This window comes from Barbus barbus, assembly GCF_936440315.1.
Source record: "Barbus barbus genome assembly, chromosome: 11".
NCBI classification, from domain to species: Eukaryota; Metazoa; Chordata; class Actinopteri; order Cypriniformes; family Cyprinidae; genus Barbus; species Barbus barbus.
In genome coordinates, this window is record NC_136739.1 from 10116252 (window position 1) to 10128353 (window position 12102).

The window sequence follows — 12102 nt, forward strand, 5'->3', positions numbered from 1 at the left end:
TATCTATCTATCTATCTATCTACGAATTTGATTTCTAATTATATTTTTAATTTTTAATAATACTTCTTACTAGAACTACAGTTGGGAAGTTTAATTTAAGTAATTAGGAATGAATGAATGAATGAATCATAGTTGATAAATCACAGCTGATATGCATATAGATCATCCAGTAAAGCTTAATTCTGTGATTATAATTGTTGTGCCAGCAGCAGAATCAGACACACCCATCGGACACACAGGCATGTGTGAGAGATTGTCACAGTAACAGTAACAGACGGTGTCCAAAGCCTGGACAGAAGAGTGTGTCCTCAGCCAAGACCCATATGTGAGAGAGAGGGGGGTGAGAGTTGGGTCAGCAGTTTGAGGAGAGGAAGTCTGTTTCCAGTGTTAAAAATATCTGTGAGACACAGCGCTGAACGCCGGGTCGGTATGGAGATAAGAGTGGAGAGGAAGAGAAATGTGGGTTAAAGACAGACACAGCTGAGGAAAGGGGTGACATTTGGTCTAATTTCATTTCAACTCAGTTCTTTACATTGAAATGAAAAATGTATTGAGTATCATTAGTGCCGCCCATGTGAATGCGGACCGGAGATCACAGCACAGAGAAGACTATTGGTTGATCTCGCTGTGTTTCTGTGGACCACCATATATCAATGACACACTGCCACCTGCCACTTCCTCTGTGCGGCTCTCTCCATCTCTCTCCTCTGCATCTATATCTCTATCAAATCAAACCCGATCTCATCAGGGTTTGAATGATCAACCTTCTTCGGCCGCTTTGATTGCAACGGCGGCGGCGCGTCTCTGCCGACCAGCGTGTCAGGAAGCAGCAGGCAGAGCAGCGCTGATCCTGTAATCACCGTGTCGGAGGATGAGGTTCGGAGGGCGCTAAAGAAAGTGAACGTCAGGAAAGCAGCCGGACCTAATGGGATAACCGGCCGTGTTCTGATGTCCTGCGCTGATCAGCTCGCTGGTTTGTTCACTTCCATCTTTAATGAGTCCCTTGCTACCTCCGTGGTTCCCACCTCATTTAAAAAATCTTTCATTATCCCTGTGCCAAAGAACAATAAACCCTCTTGCCTAAATGACTATCGCCCAGTTGCCCTCACATCTATAGTCATGAAGGTTTTTGAGAGACTTGTAAAGAGCCACATCTGCTCCTCCATCCCTGATACTTTGGACCCTCTTCAGTTTGCCTATCGCCCCAATAGATCCACTGACGATGCCATCTCTCACGTCCTCCACTCTTCCCTCACACACTTGGACAGTAACAATGGGAATTATGTAAGGCTGCTATTCATTGACTATAGCTCAGCTTTCAACACTATAGTCCCCATCAAGCTGGCATCTAAACTCACAAACCAATTTGCGAATTGGTTGCAAACACTCTTACACACTCTGATGAGACTGTGTTGATAAAATCATTTTAGGATGATCTGAACCCACTAATCTAATAAAATTCCATGTATAATGATTAGTTTATCCTCTAATCTTCTTAATTTTTAAACAATGCCTTTATTTTGAAGACCATTTTTCACTTTTAACTAGCATGCATATCACTAGCATACTGGCTGTTTATTAGTACTTATAAAGCACATATTATGCCTTATTCTGCAGGACAATATTTTACAGTAGATCCCTAAATTCTACCCCATACCTAAACTTAACAACTACCTTACTAACTATTAATAAGCAGCAAATTTGGAGTTTATTGAGGGAAACTCGCAATTAGCATTAATTATTTTAATATCTTAAAATAAAGTGTAACCCTTTTTTCTTAAGATTGTTTTTAGGCCAAAATTAAAATTCTTGAAAATAAACTTCTTGAAAAGAATCTTCTTTAAAATCACTGTAAATAACTTCTTAAGGTCAGGATAACCTCCACTTTGTCTCAGATGATAGGCCTATATTTTTAATGAATTTATTGGTTTGTTTCAAATTAATTGTTGTAATTAGGCATTACAGCATAACACTAGCTATATATAATATATATTACTCCGACTAGGGATGTGCAGAAGTGCTCTGAAATCATACCAATTATAAATAAACGAAACAATAAACAGTCATGATTAAGTGTGGAGTGACTTGTATATTTTTTAATAAAATATTTGAGAACATCCTAATAAATTTTAAGAATTTCGCTTGGAATTTATCTTAGGAAATCCCTTTTAAGAAGATGTTTGTGAATCCAGCCCCTGGGCATTTTTGTGTGGAAAATACATCGGGTGGTCAGTGAACAGACTGTGGTTGGTCTGTGGGCGGTCTGTGGGTGAGAACCTGAGAGTACCAACATAACAGTACAACAGCTTGTAGCTACTATTGATTTAATGGCTGTCAGTGTAAGTGGCACCTGGACTCTTTTTCATCTTCTTCTCTCTCTCTCTCTCTCTCACCTGAAGCTTGGACCTCCATGATGTACTGATGCAGGTCTTGACCCTGCTGCATGACCTCGTAGGTCATGTTGTTCATGGCCAGTTTTCTCTCCGCGTGCCGCTGGAGTCTCTGTTCAGCCAGACTGGGTTCTTCTGTGGTAAACTCGTTTACCTGACGAACCAGGTCCTCATTCCACGCGTCTAACTCCGCCGTTACCTGCAGGAAAGGAGAGACAATTAAACACTTTGACATTATTACATTATAGTGTACTTTTTACAAGTATACTTAAGTGTGTTAAAAAAAAAACAGTAATATACTTTCTTTAAGTGCAGTTAAGTGGCCCTTTGTTTCATTAATATATAATCTACAAGCACAGTGTTTTTAAAACAGTCAATCTCTCAAACTGCTTATATATTTGTTTTATATATTTGAGTATTTTATGGCTTTAAATTTATAGTATTTTATATTTAAAATCAATTGTTCATTATTCACAATGCTTCGTGGGATGAGTAATGTACTTGCTTTTTGAAATGCTTTGATATGTTATTTTTGATTTATCTCAGAGTCAGTTGTTTTGGTTCAAGATCAATAACTATTTGTTGATTTTTATTAAACCTCTGGAGAAAATGATTTAAAATAATCTAGCATGCAAACACGTGCACACACACTCTTCACCTCAATGGTGTACTGCTCAAAGATGCGCAGTTGCAGGAAGATGTCGAGTTTGATCTTCCTCTCATGGAAGAGCTCCTCCATGTGGCCCTGGGCCTCCTCTAGCTGCTGTAGGACGCCCTCGATGTGAGCGATGGAGCTGGTGTGAGGCATCTTATTACTGCTCATCGCTGAATCTCTGTGTTAAGAGTGTGTGGATTAGGGGAAACTAGAACCATTACAATTTGTTTACACTAAAGCAATATTCTGGAAAAAAACATCATATCTATGACAGTCTGTAAAACACAAAAAATAATCCAGACTCGTTCTTTAGTTTATAAAATTAAATTGGAAGTACATTCGCACTAATGCACTTACAACTGATGCATGGGGCGGTTTTACATACATTTATTTTTCAATCTGCCTTCTTATCACTGGAATTTTCTGTGGGCCTGAATGTAACTTTACACAGACTTTGGTAAATGACACACTAGTATCATGCCAACACTTGTAATGTTTTAGTGTTATGGCTATACTTTCAAAACAGTGTTACAGTTTCATACATTTTAAGGGTTACACTTTATTTGAAGGTGTCCTTGTTGCAGTGTAATTATACATTTAAGTACTGAGTAATATTAGTTAACTACACTACTATACTATACTTACTATATGGTTAGGGTTAGGGTTAGGGTTAATTGCATGTTAATTATGCATATATTAGTAAGTACATGTAACATGTAACAAGGACACCTTCAAATAAAATGTTACCATATTTTTCTTGATGCTGCACACTTGCAATGTAAGAACAAAATCTAATTTTATGCCGGGACGTGTTAAGCTTATAGATTGTCACGGGCTGCCTACTGTGTAGGAGACTAAGGAGCACGGAGACGCAGGAGATTAACATACAATATTCTTTAATTATCTACAATGAAGATTTACAAGCAGGAACACACACGTAGGACAGGGAATAGATGAACAATACTGGACCAGGAACTAAGGAACAGAACACTCTATAAATACACAGGACTAAACGAGGATAATTAATGAAACACAGCTGAAACCAAATTAACTCATAATGAACAGGAACAGAACCAATTATGGACAAACAGGAACTCAAACACGTGACATAGATATTTCTATCAACCTTAAAACACAGAGAATTCCTTCATATTAACAAAGTACAATGAGCCCTATTTGACTGGTAGATATAACCATATTTACTGTAAATACAGTTTCTAGTTGTTTAAGGGCTCAAGGTTTGAGTGGTGAGCACAGTTCAATAAGCTCCTGCTGTAACTACATCAAGTAATATTTTTTTGACAGCCATTCAAAGCTGTTGCATATTCTGATTATTTTTGTTTTGTAAGCAATATCCAATTCACCAATATTTTATTTTAGTATATGTTTTAGAAGGTCATAAAACTTGGGTTACAAGTGTTACAGTGTAATTACACAAATGAATACTTACTATAAAGTTAAGATTAGTGCTAGGGTTTGGTTTAGGGTTAGTTACTTGTAATTATGCATAATTTACTGTATAGTCAGTACATGTGACATAATGTAAAATCATGAATTAAGCTATTAAATATATTTACATACATGCAACAAGACCAAATATATTTGAATTTACAGATCTTTAATTAAGTTTAAAAGTTTAGACACATTTGGTTCTTGATATTGAATGTTGCCTTTCCAAGTTTGTTAAAGTTTACATATCAAGGGTATGTAAACATTTGAACAGGATCATTTGTGTAAAATAAGTTATATTGTCTATTTTGGAAAATATGTAAATACCAGTTATGCAGCCTTTTAAAGAGAGATTTTGAAAAGTACATTTGTAAGAATGTAAACTTGCGAGTGAAACTATGTGTGTGTTGATACCTGAGTTGTTGCATAAGGTCTTCTCCCTCTTTAATGACATTGAGTGTGGCCTCCAGTGTGGCCGTCTGCTGCTGCTGAAACTGTTTGATCAGCTCCTGAACTGAATCCACCGAATCAGAACAAACTTCTTCCAGAAGTTCCTTCTGCAGGTCCTCCATCCACGTCCACAACTGAAACACACATATATACCCATTAACACATATACAGGCTTTCAGTGACAGTATTTCCTCATGATATTCCTCCTAAATATAATGCACTATTTTCTGCACATTTACATTTTCATTGAGCCGTAAGTATTTTATTAAGTTGTTTAACTATCAACATTTATTCTCTACAATGGAGCCAAAACCTGACCCATATACAAGCACAGAAACACACTTACTCCTGCAAAGACCTAAAAAAAGTTTCTAAACTTTTCTACAGACTCAGAGATGGAGTGACCTGTCTGCACAGATTATAATGCTCATCTAACAATAATGTGTCCTGAATCCAATATTAGAAAGCAGCCGGAAATATTCGCTCTCATTTTTCAAGCTACTTCCATTTTTAACATTTCAATCTAAAAGATTAAACAGTATAGAAATGATTCAGAGAGTTAAAAATCAGAACAAAATTCCCTCAAACATTTGAGTGCTGCGTGGTGTCGTGTTTCCAGGTCAGTGTAGGTAATGAAAGGTTGCTGGTTTGATCCTTCAGAAATCATTCTTATATGCTAATATTCTATGATTTGGTGCTCTTTTATTATTATCAATTGTTTTCAGTTAAAGTGAGTTCATTGTTGATTCAATGATGTCATGATGTAGCAGTGATATAGTGTTATAAAAGCATTTAAGTTTTTTATAAATTGTACGCACCCTTTTATGTATTTGTTGTTTATTATTTCTTAATTACCCCAAACATATGAATGGTGTATTGGTAATAAATAAATAAATATTGTTTTTCATCATTGATAATTTATTGAGCACCAAATCAACATATTGTACTAATTTCTGAAGGATCGTGTGACACTGAAGACTGGATTAATGATGCTGAGAATTCAGCTTTGTATCACAAATAGAAAACACCTATTTTAATTTGTAATAATGTTTCACAATCTTGCTGTTTTAATTGTATTTTTGGTCAAAATAAATGAAGCCTTGGTAAGCAGAAGAAACAACCAAACAACAACAAAAAAAATGATCCCTACATTTAATTCCAATGTCCAAATAATAATATCATAACATACACAGTTTCATGAGCCAATATGTTATTTGGCTATCAAATTAAATGAACAAATATTCATTTCAGCGATGTGTATTGTAAATATTTCAGTTGGCAACCATAAATAAAAATAATAAACAGACTTTTTTGGGAAAACACATGCAACATTATGAGCAGAACAGAGATGATTTGTCTGATTTTGCATAAATGAGATGAAAGAACTGCCAAAATATTGTTGGCTGTTGTCATGACATTGTGTGCATCTTCTTTTCAATCAAGAATCAGCAAAAAAACACCAGAACTGATGCAGCGAGTCCCACGATTGTGGTTCCTCTGTAAATAAACTTACGTCACCTTTGTGCTGCATTCGAAGTCTCTGTAAACACAGTCTCACTGTTCCATGGAGGAATAAAAACGCTTTGAAGTAATTTTGCTCGCAATTAATTAACTTATGAGAAACAACTAATGGAGCTAATCTTGCTGATGGATTGAGTTACTGAACAGGACCAGAGAATATCAGTCACGCAGGCATGTTTGATAAACACAGATCCCTCTTTACAGTGTTTACACCTTTGAACAATGAATGGCCATGACGCTTGTGATTATTTGATAAGGATTTTAAAAAATGCTATAGAATTCCCATGATGTTTTAAGAATTTCCAATCAATCCCTGACATTTCCAGGTTCTCCATGAGCGTGGGAACATCAGCTCTGCCAGATGCAGAACGAGAGCCTGTAATGATGAATAAGGCCTTTCCAAATCTACCGTGAGGAGGCTGCTCATGTTTAGCTTTAACATGTTGCAGGCGTAGAGCAGCTCTGCACGAGGATGTGATATTCATGATAGATGATTCCCCCAACAGCAGCTCGAGACACACGGAGGAATATTATTCATATGAATCACACATGAGAGCTCTGAACAGCAATGCATACAACAAGTTTTACAATGCAGGAAATCACCCACATTAGGGTAAAGCTAAACACAATGGATACATTAAACCAAACCGCACAGCAAGGACATACAGGGATTCCTTACAGAAATAAACATGGCCTGCATGACACTTCAAGAGTTCATTTCTCTTTAAATTGGTTTCAAACACAGTTGACGTGGCATGACTTGTTTGCCTCTTAAGGTTAAAGGGTTAATACAGTTACAAAGTACAGTGGTGAAAGTGATGTTGCCATCCCTGTGGTTTCCATAGTAACTGTATCTGCGGTTAATCTGGTCACATTATGAATTAAAAATACACATCAGATTGCCATGAGACCATTGCAGCAGAACAACAAGATAAAAAAATATAGCGTAATTTCCATTGCAACTGGAAATTATAAATAAATAAATAAACACTTATATATGTATATACACACACACATACACATGTTGGTTTTTGTGGTTTATGGGGACTCTCCATAGGCGTAATGGTTTTTATATTGAACAAACTGTGTGTGCTATTGCCCTACACCAACCCTACACCTAAACTTAGCCCTCACAGGAGACTTTGTGCATTTTTAGATTTTCAAACAAAAAACACCATTTAGTATGTTTTTTAAGCCTTTTGAATTACGGTGACATAGGCAGTGTCCTCATAAACCACCTTCATATTGTAATACCTCTGTCATACCCATGTCATTATACAAATTTGTGTCCTCATAAACCACATATACACACACACACACACACACACACATATTATATGTATATATATATATATATATATATATATATATATATATATATATATATATATATATATATATACACACACATACACACACACACAGTGGTGTGAAAAAGTGTTGGCCCCCTTCCTGATTTTTTATTCTTTTGCATGTTTTTCACACTTTAGTGTTTCAGATCATCAAACAAATGTAAATATTAATCAAAGATAACACAAGTAAACACAGCAAGCAGTTTTTGAATGAAGTTTTTTATTGAAGGGAAAACAAAATCCAAACCCACATGGCTCTGTGTGAAAAAGTGCTTGCCCCCTAAACCTAATAACTAGTTGGGCCACCCTTAGCAGCAACAACTGCAATCAAGGGTTTGCGATAACTTGCAATGAGTCTGTTACAGCGCTGTGGAGGAATTTTGGCCCATTCATCTTGGCAGAATTGTTGTAATTCAGCCACATTGGAGGGTTTTCGAGCATGAACCACCTTTTTAAGGTCATGCCACAGCATCTCAATAGGATTCAGGTCAGGACTTTGACTAGGCCACTCCAAAGTCTTCATTTTGTTTGTCTTCAGCCATTCAGAGGTGGATTTGCTGGTGTGTTTTGGATCATTGTCCTGCTTCAGAACCCAAGTTCGCTTCAGCTTGAGGTCATGAACAGATGGCCGGACATTGTCCTTCAGGATTTTTTGGTAGACAGCTGAATTCATGGTACCATTTATCACAGCAAGTCTTCCAGGTCCTGAAGCAGCAAAACAGCCCCAGACCATCACACTACCACCACCATATTTTACTGTTGGTATGATGTTCTTTTTCTGAAATGCTGTGTTACTTTTCTGCCAGATGTAATGGGACACACACCTTCCAAAAAGTTCAACTTTTGTCTCGTCAGAGTATTTTCCCAAAACACTTATTCACACAGGGCCATGTGGGTTTGGATTTTGTTTTCCCTTCATAAAAAAACCCCTTCATTTAAAAACTGCATGTTGTGTTTACTCGTGTTTTCTTTGATTAATATTTACATTTGTTTGATGATCTGAAACATTAAAGTGTGACAAACATGCAAAAAAATTAAAAAACAGGAAGGGGCCCAACACTTTTTCACACCACTGTATATATATATATATATATATATATATATATATATATATATATATATATATAGATATATAGATATAGATACATACATATAAATATTGTGTATTTAAAAGTGTCATGAACTGCCTTTTTTATGATCTTGTACTGTTCTCCAAGGTCTCCTTATAATTAGGGTGACCAGACATCCCGTTTTTCCAGGGACAATCATGTTTTGTCCCGTATTTCAACATTTCTTTACAACTGGGTGATCAGAGCGAGTACGCAATGGTGACCACGCAATTAAAACAATTACTCACAGTTACACACTTGTGTGGTGCGACATTACTGTCAGATCCAATATAGTCGCATGGCATCGTCTTTTAGTTTCAATCTTTCTGAAAATCCCACGTCTAACTGTGCATTGTTTGTAAACGAATCCGCGCTAAAATGAAGTGAACAAAGGATCGAGTTCTTACTGACGCAGTCTGAATCTTCATTAAAAATAAAGCTCATCCACTCTAAGGAAGGCATTGCAAAGACTTGGCACTGCACAGTGTCTTGTTTTATTTGGAGCATCTTTTTTTTTTGCCGCTCTCATTTACACTATATTTACGAATCGGTGGGCGGGGCTAAACAGTCAGTGATGTAGAAGCAGGCATTGATCTTAGTCTGCGGAGGTGGTGTTTATCCACACTATTACGTCATAAAGTGGCACATTCCACAAGCTGTTGTTTTGGCAGATTGGCTTTAATATAAGCTGTTTTTAGACTAATAAGAATGTTTTTAGTTCTGAAACTTACAGGATGTTTTTATAGTACAGTGACCTCTTATATGACAAAAGATCAAGGGAATTTTGATTTCTGAGTTCATGAAAATTGAAATGACTATGAAATCAATATAGTTTGTTATGACACAAAACTATCTAGCATAAACATGAAATATGTATGTGTACTATCAAGCTATATTATACAACTGCTCAAGTTGTATAATATGCCTGTTGAGTTTGTTCTGTGTCTAAACCATTTACAGAGTCTGCCTTCACCTCACACTGATCTTAAGAGTGTGTGTGGGTTTCCTGGCTAAAATTAAGTGTTTCTGGAGTGTTGCTAAACCTGAACACTTCTGAGGGCCGGTGCAGAAACTCTCCAGGCCAGTGTGAAACATTGTAAATGTTTGGCATGCAGGAGAACCTCCTTTAGCCAAGAACCGCTGATGTTAGTCTCAGCTCACATAATGTAGCACTTTTTACTCTCAACACACACACACATACACACACACAGCTGTAAAATGGAATGTGTTGAGTATAAACCTTACTATAACACATTTAACCAAACAAAAAATCCACAGAGTTAGCAGCTAAGGAGCAAGGCTGAGTCTTACATTAGTACCACTTACCAGAACTACAGCTATTGGATTTATTACATGGTAAATGTATTACATAAAAATGTAAAAAGATAAAAATGTTCTTAAAATAAGCACTCTAAAATATGTATGTTAACAAAACTCATTTTGATCTATTTAATTTCTTTTAAGAAATTTGAAACATCTTAGATAAACGCCCGATTCGGATGGTAATTGTTTATCATGGGGATGCAAGCTATTATTAACATTTACAGGGGTTAGTCTGTGATGTTATTGCCGTCCGAATCCAGGATGTCGTGGTTTTTCTCTCATCATCATCAACTACTGTAAAAAGTCGTTCAGTGCTATTGTCCATATGACTTCATTTTAAAAACTATATTTATTCCAATAAATTAATTTATTTTTCTTTCTTTGTTTTTTGAGTTATCAATAAGTAAAAAGTGTGAATATTTTCGTAACTTAATATATTCTATAATAAAATTAATTTTATTGGACTTCACCACAAATTGATTTTACAAAACTCATTTTAAAAGTTTATAGTCTCGTCTGTTCCAGGAGTTTATTCAAACAGGGTTTTCCACGGAGCCGGACAATTTATACTTCACGTACCCCATGTAAGTAACTCTTTGTATTGTTAAAAGTTTGATTTTACCCTAATTAACGTGTTTGTGTTGTGCAATCTGCAAAAGCATCGCTCTGTTTCCTACAAACTTTTGCGACCGCCAAATTCGAATGTGCTCTATCTCAAACAGCTCGTTAACTTGAGCCACATACTGTATACATCTATGTGTGTGTGCGCTGTATAAGTAATGTTGTCTTTGTGTGATAGTTTAATGTTTCAGAGGTGTTTGTAACTTCAAAAACATTGTTGTGGCTTCGACATAGTTTGGTAGTGGACACACAGACACACACGAAGCCTAAATATTAATGTTAGCTGAGTGATTATCAATTAGTCCAAAGCTGTTTAATTATGGTAAAGCATAGTTAAGACAAATATCCGGCATAGTTCGTCTTTCACAAAAGTGTACGCTCAAAATGTACTCATAACCCAAATTTCATATTTTTATTGCTCTGTAATTATTGAGTGCAGATGTCTAACCCCTGTCTCTTGATATATTTATATGAATTTTGTTGATGCATTTTAAAACCATTTGTTTAAGTGAGAAGATTTTTTGACTAATTTATTTGTATTAACATCCCTCCTCCCAATATTGTAATTAGTTAACTGCCTGTAGGTGCTGTATGATGATATCATTACAAAAATTCAGTGGGGTTTTTACATGGGGTTTCAGATTATTTTCTAAGATAAATTCTGCGACGAACTAAAGTTAATCATTCTTGTTTTGTTCAGCAGGAGAAGACAGGAAGTGGTTGCCAAGTCTCCTGGTGTGGCAGAATTTAAGGAAAGATGGCCTGCCCTCTTCGAACCATTCCAGGTAAATGACTTATCCTTCAGTTTTTCCTGACACTACTCACTTCTGAGAACGTTTTGGAAATTGTGACTTTGACATGAGATAGTAGACTCACTTTTTTGCTTTGCATAAAGTTCAGATGTTGCTAATCTTTAAACCCCCTTAAATAACAGTCAAACATTTGCTGTCCTACAGGTAAACAAGGAGTTCCGAAGATGTACTGCGGTTCCCCTGGAAGCAACGTTTACGTCACAGCTGGACAAGCACACCCCAAAGCTCCTAGAGTTCTTTAGTGCCAAGGGAGGAGCAACTGGTCAACGCATCAAAAACGTGTTGATGGAACTGATACAGGTGGGGCAAAAGTGGTTACAAAGTTAAAAGATACAAATATTAATCAATTGAGTAGTTTGTTTTTCAGTTATCTTGCTTATCTGGGTGTTTTTTTGTTTGTTTGTTTGTTTATTAGACTAT

At 36.2% G+C, this 12102-nt stretch overlaps 1 protein-coding gene across 2 annotated transcripts in view; it reads right to left on the reverse strand.

The window, feature by feature from the left end:
- The window catches only part of LOC306876618 (kalirin-like), a gene marked incomplete at its 3' end in the record, with an annotated part of 270920 nt that overhangs the window by 100618 nt on the left and 158200 nt on the right, over positions 1–12102 (reverse strand). For both annotated transcript variants that reach the window (XM_079427930.1, XM_079427929.1), the window contains exons 12-14: positions 4909–5078; positions 3049–3223; positions 2394–2589 (exon numbers count right to left, since the gene is read on the reverse strand). In XM_079427930.1, coding sequence (XP_079284056.1) covers positions 2394–2589; positions 3049–3223; positions 4909–5078 — 541 coding nt within the window. The remainder of the gene's footprint in view (positions 1–2393; positions 2590–3048; positions 3224–4908; positions 5079–12102) is intronic.